Source organism: Anabrus simplex, chromosome 3 (genome assembly GCF_040414725.1).
Source record: "Anabrus simplex isolate iqAnaSimp1 chromosome 3, ASM4041472v1, whole genome shotgun sequence".
In the NCBI taxonomy this organism is placed as follows: Eukaryota; Metazoa; Arthropoda; class Insecta; order Orthoptera; family Tettigoniidae; genus Anabrus; species Anabrus simplex.
Genome location: NC_090267.1, coordinates 340,490,999 through 340,503,165, shown reverse-complemented (window position 1 = coordinate 340,503,165; position 12,167 = coordinate 340,490,999). Strand labels below are relative to the sequence as shown.

The 12,167-nt window shown below is 40.7% G+C and overlaps 1 protein-coding gene across 1 annotated transcript in view; it reads right to left on the bottom strand.

The window, feature by feature from the left end:
* The window catches only part of LOC136867307 (cadherin-87A), a 258,249-nt gene that overhangs the window by 22,148 nt on the left and 223,934 nt on the right, over positions 1-12,167 (bottom strand). The window contains exons 4-7 of the mRNA XM_067144464.2: positions 6,203-6,400; positions 5,414-5,579; positions 1,098-1,297; positions 284-398 (exon numbers count right to left, since the gene is read on the bottom strand). Of these exons, the coding sequence (XP_067000565.2) occupies positions 284-398; positions 1,098-1,297; positions 5,414-5,579; positions 6,203-6,400 (679 nt within the window). The remainder of the gene's footprint in view (positions 1-283; positions 399-1,097; positions 1,298-5,413; positions 5,580-6,202; positions 6,401-12,167) is intronic.

Sequence of the window (12,167 nt, the reverse complement as noted above, 5' to 3'; positions counted from 1 at the left end):
GCACAATTTTCACACTAAGGTGGAATGCTATTCAGCTCAAGGATAGTACCTGCTAGAGGTACAATGTTAATGCTCCGTTGCTTCGTTGTTGCCAACTTAAGTGCACCCACCGTCCTTCTAAGTTCGCCGTGAAGACAGTTTTGCCAAGCACTGAATAATTTTGCTCTGTCTGAATATCCAAAATATACCCTAGCCTAAAACACCTCCACGTGCTATATTCCTTGCAATGGGTCAATAGTGGCAGTTTTATAGGGACTATTTGTGTATTCAAAGCCTCTCTTACCTGCATAGTAGATAGCTTGCTCAAAGTGCGGTAAGTTATCGTTCACGTCGAGTATACTAACTTTTACATGAGCCACACTTGAATCATAATCAGCTTCAGACTTTCCAAATTCTTCCTGAAACATAGAAGAATGTGAAAAGAAATTAAATTGCTACTGTTTGCAGATTAACTCAGAAAAGTAATAGAAACTACTTTGCCAATTCATAGAGACCAAAAAAACGTGTATTCCGTGCAAAAATATATCCAATTCAGTCTAATATGTTTGACATAATCAGAAAAAAGTTATATTCACATCAATCAATCTAGTTCTGAATTCCTTAGTAATCACGAAATTGCTGGTGTTAAATTCCCTTTCTTCTAATATGGACATAAAGTTTCTGACGAATATCACTGAGAACTAGCTGTATAAACAATGTTTCTGCCTAGCCTCAATTATGGCCTAATTAGTAATGAAAACTAAGTAACAGATTTAACAGTAGGCCTTGAATTCTAAACCCATTATGAACCGTCATAGTTGAAGACAATAAAATAACAGACAATGAATTTATTTTTGGAGTTTTAGCAAATTATAATAATTAATCAAGAAGATTATCACCCAGTTAAGGCATCAGAAGAGTGAGGCACAGTATATTAAGGTGCAGAGTAATTTTCAATATATTTATTTACATATTTATTCATTAATCTATTTATTTATTCGTTCGTTCATTTATTTAGTTAGTTATTCACGTTTAGTTTATTTTTATCTATCCATTTATTTATTTATTTATTTATTTATTTATTTATTTATTTATTTATTTATTTATTTATTTATTACCTGAGAATAGTAGTCAGGGTCGGTGCTGGCCTTGATGAACATGTTATACTCATCCTTCTGTTCTCGATCGAATGAAGTGTTAGTGTAGATTCTGCCATTTGTTTTGTTTACATAAAATCCACCTTCATCGTTCCCTTGAATTATGTGGTAATATACAGGGGCTGCCTTTCCTTTTTTCTGATTTACCACACTCACCTTACCTAAGACAACAAGGAAAAGGTAATTACAATTGTAACACATAAATTAAGTGAATCCTATATCGATATATACACACCATAACGATTTCCAGTATGAAGAACAACTTGGTTTATTTACAATTTTGACATACCTAGCAATGGTAGTGGTAAAGGGAAAGGAAAACAATGTAAGTACCTCTAAGTATGGAAGACAAATGACGTAGTCCAACACCTTGAGAAAGAACATATAGGTGAAAAGGAAAGGAAGGGGACCACGGGTATGAAAATGAAGAACTCCCTTAGCCTCACAAACCTAAAATTCAGTGGCGTATACTGAAGGCTACCAAGGCTATTGGTGAAGTCCTGACCTCAAATGAGAAGGATGGAAATCTAAATACCGAGCTCGATAGCTGCAGTCGCTTAAGTGCGACCAGTATCCAGTATCCGGGAGATAGTAGGTTCGAACCCCACTGTCGGCAGCCCTGAAAATGGTTTTCCGTGGTTTCCCATTTTCTAACCAGGCAAATGCTGGGGCTGTACCTTAATTAAGGCCAGGGCCGCTTCCTTCCCACTCCCAGCCCTTCCCTGTCCCATCGTCGCCATAAGACCTATCTGTGTCGGCGCGACGTAAAGCAACTAGCTAGGAAATCTAAAGCACATTATAATGTAAACAACTGGCACATTGTTTCCTTTACAAAACTTGAACGCAATGAGATAAAACGTCGCTCGTATTTCTGAGTGCAAAGAATCGGAAAAAGATATTACAGCCCAGGCACTGCGTACCTATCCCCTCGCCGCACCTCTCACGGCACGCTGCTGAACGCACCATAGGTGACAGCCTACCGCCAATATATTTTTACCGTACGTTGAATAATGACGGAGATAATCACAGTTATGGTATTACATTTTTCCCCAATGCCCAATTATCTCCTCAAATATAAGTCCTATCCAATACTAGTACGTAACAGAAGTTGTAAAAAAAAAATGAACTTTCCAATATTTCATTTCACATATTTTACCTTACAATCCATGACAGCAGATATGATCTAATGATTTTATTGCAAAGTCCATCAACAGTACGTACATAATACAGTGCCATCAAAGATCGTAACTTAGCGCAGACATGGTCAGTTGAGTTTAGAGTACAGCCCCATTGGATATTTTTCTGAATTATGACCGGATTTCTGTTGATATACAGTTGAGGCTGCTATGCCAATGTTGTTTGCGTGCGAACTGGGATAGCAGTAGGTGCCTCTGCGCACAGCTATCACGCAGCTGTTTCTGTTAGAGGCATGATACACGTCAGTGCTGCACATCTTAAAGACAAGGTTGCATTTCTGTAAAACAACAGGTTGCGCCCTTTTTGCTTTCAACCCTGCATTTTATACAGGATGCACAAAACGAAACTGGCCCGGGAGATATGTGTAAGACTGACTCGGTACTGACCTTTGTTAATGAACAGGAGAACTGCCCACAACAGGAAATGCTGGAAACAGTGATATCGATGCACCAATTGGTTGCTGTCACACGTCTGCGCATGCGCATCTCCCGAGTACGTCGCTGTGTCATTACGTGTGAGTGAGTTAGAGAAGGAGATGTGTTCAGTAACATTTTGAATTCAAAACAAAATTTTGCTCGCGATAAAACAGCACGTTTTCATTGTAGAGTGTTATGCGAAGCACGATTCATGAGAAATCTGTGCGGAACTGTTTGCGCAAGGGTTTGAGACTGGAATGTTTTGGAAAAAAACCTCCAGCAAAGTCTGCAATAAAATCTTAGTGGCAAAATGGCGTGAAACAGACTCTGTAGCTAATAAAATCCGTAATTATCCGAAGCCGCCTCTGTGGTGTAGTGGTTAGCGTGATTAGCTGCCACCCCCGGAGGTCCGGGTTCGATTCCCGGCTCTGCCACGAAATTTGAAAAGTGGTACGAGGGCTGGAACGGGGTCCACTCAGCCTCGGGAGGTCAACTGAGTAGAGGTGGGTTCGATTCCCACCTCCGCATCCTCGAAGTGGTTTTCCGTGGTTTCCCACTTCTCCTCCAGGCGAATGCCGGGATAGTACCTAACTTAAGGCCACGGCCGCTTCCTCCCCTCATCCTTGCCTATCCCTTCCAATCTTCCCATCCCCCAGCAAGGCCCCTGTTCACCATAGCAGGTGAGGCCGCCTGGGCGAGGTACTGGTCATACTCCCCAGTTGTATCCCCCGACCAAGAGTCTGAAGCTCCAGGACACTGCCCTTGAGGCGGTAGAGGTGGGATCCCTCGCTGAGTCCGAGGGAAAAGCCGAACCTGGAGGGTAAACAGATAATGATGATGATGAATTATCCGAAAAGAGTTCGAACACCAGAAAACATTGCTCGAGTGAAGGAAAGCGTGGAACGAAGTCGATGAAATCTCAACGCCATTTATCTGTGCGCCAACGGCCGTAGCCGTGTCGAAACACCGGATCCATGAGATCTCTGAAGTTAAGCAACATTGGGCGTGGTCAATATTTGGATGGGTTGCCACGCGCTGTTGGTGAGGGTAAGGGCATGGAGGAGCCGAAAAGAATTAGCCACCCTACCGTACGTAAACTCCGGCTCAGGCACACCTCTGCGAAGGTTCGGACCTGCCTTCGGGCAGAATACGCCCTTACCTTACCTTACCTTACCTTACCTTTATCTGTGCAAGTGAGAATTAATAGATCGTGGAGTCGAAACATTATCAAAAAGGTCCTGCATCTGTATCCTTACAAATTTAGTGGTGTGCTTGTTGAGTTCTGCCGGTGGTTTCTGAGTGAAGTTGAGTCAAGACTTTTCAATCCTCAGGTTTTCATTTCTTTAGATGAGGCCATTTCCAGCATCTTCTGTGATGTTCATTAACAATCCCGCGTCAGTCCTATTGTAAATATTTTACGGGCCTGTATTATTTTGCCAACCCTGTATCTACGTGCTGATCGATTCCATAATTAGAGCCCTGCGCGGATATACAAAATATTATCCGCTTCCTTCATCGGCACCCACATCCGAATATGCGAATGGTTATCCGCGGATATTGTAACTATTTATATATATATATTACACCGACGGTATTGAAACGGATAGATTTATTAACAAGTAATACAATAGGCCTGACACCTGGGACCGGTCCCCCATGAGGGATTTCCTCTCGCGACAACGTATTGAACAGTTCTCTTCCGGAACCTTTGTTCCTTCCACTAATTGCGTACAGGAGCCAGTTAGGCTGAGGTTGGATTTACGGCTTTGTGGTCTCTAGATTCTTTATAAATAACCATTCTGCCATATCAATGTCAAGGGTCACCTAGCCACAAGCAAAAATAAGAGTATAGTGAATGAAAGTCAATGAATTTCGTTATTTAGAAATTACCAGCAAAATTATCCGCACTGCCATACAGTTTGCGTCCGCCAGACACTAACTTCGCGGATATCCGCATATGTGCAGGCTTTATCCACAATCACTTCATTCAAGGTCATCTCGTACTTTTTTTTTGCTAGTTGCTTTGCGTCGCACCGACACAGACAGGTCTTATGGCGACGGTGGGACAGGGAAGAACTAGGAGTGGGAAGGAAGCGGCCGTGGCCTTAATTAAGGTACAGCCCCAGCATTTGCCTGGTGCGAAAATGGGAAACCACGGAAAACCATTTTCAGGGCTGCCGACAGTGGGGTTCGAACCTACTATCTCCCGAATACTGGACACTGGCCGCACTTAAGCGACTGCAGCTATCGAGCTCGGTCATCTCGTACTTGACCGCAAATCAGATTATATAGACATGAGTTTTATGGATCGTTCAAAATCATGAATGGTTCTTCTTTTTGGGTGAAGAATTACAATGTAGTAGCCTTCGATTCAAAAATCCGGCCGGGCTGAGGATTTCAACTGCGTATAGTTAATTCCGCTAGCTCGGGAGCTAGGTGTTTGTTTTTCTCTTTACACACTTCTCTTCATCTGCACACTACACACCACACTACCAACTACCACAGAAATACACCATACATCCATCCTCATGGGGTTGGTGTCAAGAAGGGCATATCGCCGTGTTACTGAGCCAAATTTACAGAAAGTGCCGGACCCAATAAAATAGAGAAAAGGCCAAGAGAAAGAGGAAAACTGAAATGTTTCTCTGCCAATTATTGACTTACCTACAAACATATCCTTGCGTGAATTTTCTGTCACTTGAAAGTGATACATCGACGAATTACGAGGGAACTCCAGCTTATTTTCATCTGTATCAACCAGCATGACTGTAAGGAACTGAAGAGTCTCCTTTGGGGAAGGCCTGCCGTTATCACAAGCCACCAGCACTAACTGGAAGAGAAATGTACTCAATTACCATACAGGTGTAAATGTATATGCAAATTAATCATCATTATAGTAAAACTATAACTAAATTTAGTTCCATAAAAATTAAGGGGTAAAAGTATGACCACTCTCTGGTATCGAACCTGTATCTGCCATTTTAAATTACTTTAACATGACTTTATTATTATTATTATTATTATTATTATTATTATTATTATTATTATTATTATTATTATTATTATTATATGAATGGGTGAAAACCATAACGGTATAAGTAGCATTTTGGTCATTCTGAGAAAAAGGCATTTAAACATCTTCAACGCTCATATAAAGCATGCTATTTGTAGTTAGAGTGCAGAATATTACCGCTATCACTTGTATCTCTTTGCTGGTGAAAGGATACATCCTCCCGGAGTTACATCCTGCACTTAACTCATTTTTTTAATGTCACTTATACCGTTATGGTTTTCATCCATTCATATGCAGATTATGACCGCAGAGTCATTTAGTATGAATAAAATATAGCTTCGTAGTAGCTACATATCCTACTTGTAAGTTCTTCAGAATGTCATTCTAACCACTGCTAATTATAACAATCGCTCTGAAGAAAAGGACTTTATTGTACTTACGGTGTAGTTTGTACGCTTTTCCCCATCCAGTATGATCTTGGTCCGTAAATCGCCTGTGTCTACATTGATAGTGAATTCATTTGTCTTCTGAACATTCCTGTTGTTCTGCCTTATGTAGTAACTAATTTTTCCACTCTTTCCGCTATCTTCGTCTATTGCCTTTACTGTCATCACAAGGTAGTCAGCAATACCAACATTCTGCAACAGTAAAATGCATATTATACTGTACAAAATTTGCAGGACGTAAATACGTCTCGTAAAAAGACATAATTATAATGTGAGGATAAAATATAACATGCATTATAACTTCATCTATATATATAAAATAAGAATTTTGTCTGTACATTGCTCAGAATTTGAAAAGAATGGTATTTCTGTATCGGTCATGTCCATAGTAACAAGAAAATGTAATTTTTACTTTTCCGTAATTTCTGTCTGTCTGTCTGTATGTATGTATGTACACGCATCACGAGAAAACGGCTGAAGAGAATTTAATGAAAATCGGTATGTAAAGTCGGGGGATGAGCCGCTACAATCTAGGCTATGAATAATTTTATTCATGCCGAGTGAAATGGTAGTTTAGGGGAAGGCCTTAAATTTAATTATCGAATATATATATTATTAGCGGTCCTATCGATAAATACTATATAACTAAAGTTATATAGAATTAAATTTCCAATCAGTTATGTCTTATACATTTTTACCGTACGGGCTCTGATAACACAGATATTCATGAATTTGTAGTTTTGTTGCTAAGTCCATATCAACGCCCAGCCACGAGAAAATGGTTTAACAGAATTTAATGAAAACCGCTATATAGAGCTGGGGAATAAGGAACTACAGTCTAGGCTGTAAATAATTTTATTCGCCCGAGGTGAAATGGTAGTTTAGGGGAAGGCGCCTAAAATTTAATTTTTAAATACCGGTACCTATGTTATTGGTGCTATCGAAAAGTACTACATAACAAAAGTTATAGACAATACAATTTCCGATCATTTATGTTTCATTCAGTTTTACTGTACGGACTATGATAAGAGTGGTATTTCAGAACGCCTACAATATCGAAAGCGCATAACACTGATCAACAATTACTTTACATTGACCATTGTTTGTTACTGATCAACAATAACTTTACATTGACCATTGTTTGTTGTGATGTTCTTCGTTTCTTATGGTCCCGCTCAACTCCGATAGATGGGATTACTAATGCGTACCGAGTATAACAGCCCGACTGAACATTGGCGGGAAATAGCTGGGGAGTTGGAAAACTTTCTTCTTTAGCATGCCATTCCTCTGGTTCATGTAGCCTCCGTGGTTCAGACGGCAGCGTGTCGGCCTCTCACCGCTGGTTACCGTGGTTCAAATCCCGGTCACTCCATGTGAGATTTGTGCTGGACAAAGCGGAGGCGGACAGGTTTTTCTCCAGGTACTCCGGTTTTCTCTGTCATCTTTCATTCCAGCAACACTCTCCATTCTCATTTCATAGCATCTATCAGTCATTAACATATCACTGGGAGTGGCGACCCCATCGTACTAACAGCCTATATATATGCTTCATTTATTACATCCCTGACCCAGTCAATGACTGGAAAACAGGTTGTAGGTTTTCATTTTCCTCTGGTTCATACATTTTCTGATACTGCAGGTTCGTAACACACTGGTTCATCATAGTATTCCAGTTATTCGATCCCTACTCTGACGCGCTGTTTTGAATGAGCTGTATGCACACTTACGGCAGAGGCTCACTTAATAGTAGTAGTAGTATGACCTGGTCTAGAATTACAATTTAAGCCTATTTCAAATTATAGCACAACAATTCACTAAATAACTCAAAAGTCAACCCTGAAAAGAGCCGTTTCTTAAGAAAAGCTTCTTCCTCTTCACTTTTATTAAATTCTACATTAATTTAATTCCAAATTAGCTGTGAAGAGTGGGCTTCTCCTCTGGCTTGGAGGAAAAAATTGCCTCCAAATCAGATAGGTTTTTCCGTTGCCACTGTAGTGAATTGAGATTTTCCGACTCATCGGGTACTCCTCGGAAACAGATTAGTAAAAGGGCATAGTTTTTGCTCTGCGACTCTCTACTATTCGCCTTCCCTCCCCCTTCCCCCCGCACCGCCGAAAAAGGACGAAGAGTGTTCACGGATCAGAGCTGTCTGCGACTTGGTCATTCCAGCTCTGGAATTCCAGCATAGTACTGTTCGTTAAAAGTGAGAAGGTGTGTGGTCTTTCATTTGATGGAGTATTTCATATGAAAGCATTGCTTTTAATCGCGCCATTCCTACTGACGTCATTGCAATGAGCTATGTTCATTTCAGTTGGAAAAACCACTAAGATAGTCTTTCTGAGGATGTGAAATGGCTGGTAGAGAGTGAGTGTCTGCCATTATAATGAAAACTCCCCAACCTGGTGGTGACTGATGGTAGGTAAGCGGGCCTGTCATTACAATGAAAATTCCCTAACACAGTCTTCATATGAGAAAAGACGTTTGGTGACTTCCCCGTCGCGTTTCTAGGGTAACGTTAAGAGCTATGCAATTTAATACAATCTTGCTCACAACGTGTACACTACCTAGCCTAGAATTCTGTATACAATGTAGAATTCCGTAGCGAAGCACGGGTACATCAGCTAGTACCAAATAGACACCATATATCCGTATTTGCTACTAGTACTAATATATCATTCGTGTTAATAGTTTGTTGTAATTGTATAAGATTTCTGTTACATAATTGTTTAATTTTAATGTTGTGGTTTTAAGTGCAAATTCGCCACGAATAAAGACAACTTACTTACTTACTTGTTTACTTACTTACATACCTACCGGTATATACTGTAGTTTTAATCCGAAAACAACGCTCTTATCACCCTGGATGGAAACGCCATTAAAAATAATCATTTTTCAATTTCCTACGATGCCGGGTAACACAAGAATGGTATCCAGAAGTTGAAATCAAAACCAGAATTAGCACTGCAAGAAGAGTGTTCCTGAACCACCACCTCTGATTCGAAACTCGCTGACGTATCGTGAAGTGTTATGTATTACTGGTGCTCCCTCAAGGGGTCGAAGGGCAGGTCAATGAACTGACTGTAGGTCCGTGAAATGTGGATGTTTAATAGAATGTTCAAGATCTCATTGGCATACCGCGTCACTAACACGTCGTGCTGACAAATGAAGTGAAGTCTGAACTCTGGCGAAAAGGAGGAACACAGCCTATATCAGTCACATCTTCCGAAATATAGCCTCATACAGCTGATCACAGAAGGCAAGAAGATTGTCCTGGACGCGAACCTCCGTATGCGGTATGAAATTCACTATGCGGCAACTCCGATGACAAGAAATATAATAGCACATTTACCCCATCGTGGTCGTCAACCTTTCGTAAGGAGACAGTACCAGAAGAGGACGAAAAGGTATGGATTATAAACACCATCGTACTAGTGAATAGCACTATTGGTATTGAACCTCCAGCCTGAAGACAGGCGGAATTTCCAACAGAACCAAGATCAGCTATCACAGAGAGGCTCTGCGTCGTTAAGGACATTACCAAGAGGAAAGAGAAGTATGATAGGTTCTCTCTCCTTTCCTCACATACCAATAATAATGATTTTATGTCTTGTGAGAGTTCGGCAGAAAGATAGGTTGGAAACATCAAGCTTCCATAGACTATGAAGTCATAAAGTATATCTTCATGTACAAGTTGATTTTGTTCCGGAAAAGCATGCGGGTAATTTTCTAACTGATTATAACAAGGTTGCGTAAGGTAAGATGTTTGAAATGCGTCATATATCTCCTATTCCCCGCGAGTGGAGACTGTGGAATACACTAACGACATATCCTTCTCATCGTAGACGACTTAAAGGGGAAGTTCCATGAGACCCTCAATTTGAGAATGTGGATTAGTGACCACGGATCACTTAGCTAACTCTGACATCCGGTTCCCCACTTATAGCTTTCTTAGCCGATACCCCTTGGTTCTCTTTCGATTTCTACGGAATTGGGTTTGCAAGGCCGAAGGTGTCTTCCAATATCACACCCTTCGTGTCTTTCCCTTTCTCTTGTCGAACCCTTCAATCTTTGAAGGGTTCTACCTCTTCCGTTTCTTCCTGTTAAGGGAGGGTGCATGCCCAGTTGCCACTTCCTCTTTAAAAAATATTCATGTTATAGGGCTTACGCCCTACAAACTACTTTTACGGCTTTCGGAGACATCGTGGTGACAGAATTATGTCGCACAATTTAATTACCAGTAAATCTACCAAGTCGAGGCTGGCGTATTTAAGTACTTCAAATATCACCGTACTGACCAAGGATCAAACCTGCCAACATAGAATCAGAAAGCCAGCGCCTTGACAATCTGAATCACTCAGCCCGATATTAATATGTAGATATTTACTAAACTTGCATATTTGTCATCCGCTAAAAGACAAAATAATGTCAAATGGTTAGTCGTATCACAGAATAAAGCCCAACATATCGTTAGCTTGGAAGAAGACCGTCCGCCACAACTCGAAAAATGTTCATTTTCAGGAGAAGTATTTGAAATTAGCTTATATTTAAAATCTAGATATCTCAAATATTTTACGTTCAAGAGCCAAGAAACGTATTGAGTGATATTTAGGTATTATACTCAATACTTATAATATTCTTACGCCCAACCTAATGATTCCCCATAAATAACCACTAATTTTGGTTTGTTACAGTCTTTCCCAAAAGATATTATTACGTTTTTATCGGTAAATGATGGAAATAAAGAACGCAATCTGTAATTATTTAGCCTATTTAATATAAAATATAGCAATAAAGGCATCAGGAGTGAACCAGATGTGCTAACCATAAAGCCACTTTAACTACGCATCTTTATAAAAGCCGTAGTAGAGTCTTGGTTCAACGTTCTTTTTTTTTCTTTTTAAGCGTGTTAGTAACCTTCGTGGCGTGCAGTTGCTTGTGTGTCCACTCCGTGTGATTCACGCTCACTTAGAGTACGGCAGTACGGACTTAGTAGTAGTATGGACATTTATTCGTGCGTTTCAGTGACTACGCATTCCTAGTGTGTGGCCTAATGACATACTTCGCAATTTAATTAGCAGTTAGTGCTATGGAAGGAGACCTATATGAGGAGGGTGGTTCTCCCCCCATATCACAGTCTAATTTGCTCATAACGAACAGTATACAGCAGGTGTCTCATAGCGTCGGCAGTGCTCTGGCAGTGCAAAATCCACCACCTACCTACGACTGCAATGTGGAGGAAAGTTTTCCACCTGTTGTGCCGGCAAACAAGCGAGCATTTGAAAAACCTCCAGGTAACATCAATAAGAAACAAGCAGTTACAACAGAAAACGCTACAGGTAATGTTTCAACACATACGTACTCTCACAGTGATTCATTGTCTAGCTCAGCTTCGGTGAAGGCGATAGTGTTACTGACTTGAATGCCGTACCCCTGTGCTTCCCCATCAAAATAGCGGAGCACCGCCTCGGCTCAGTGCATATGATTATAACAAAGCTAACCGGTATCTCATTGATTCTTCAGGGGCTCATTACATCTATGTGGAAGGATAAGAAGGAAACACAGGTAAACTACATCCGATGGCGTTTGGTAAAATGATTTATCGGGAGTGTCCATCTCGACGTCGAAATATCAAAGATATTTCTTCCATCGGGAAAAATCGTCTTAAACATACATTACATACATTATCATTATAGACTGTTATGCCTTTCAGCGTTCAGTCTGCAAGCCTCTGAGAATTTACTAAACGTCGCCACAATCCTCGATTTGCAGCTAGTGTTGTGGCCTCATTTAGTTCTATACCTCTTATCTTTAAATCGTTAGAAACCGAGTCTAACCATCGTCGTCTTGGTCTCCCTCTACTTCTCTTACCCTCCATAACAGAGTCCATTATTCTCCTAGGTAACCTATCCTCCTCCATTCGCCTCACATGACCCCACCACCGAAGCCGGTTTATATGTAC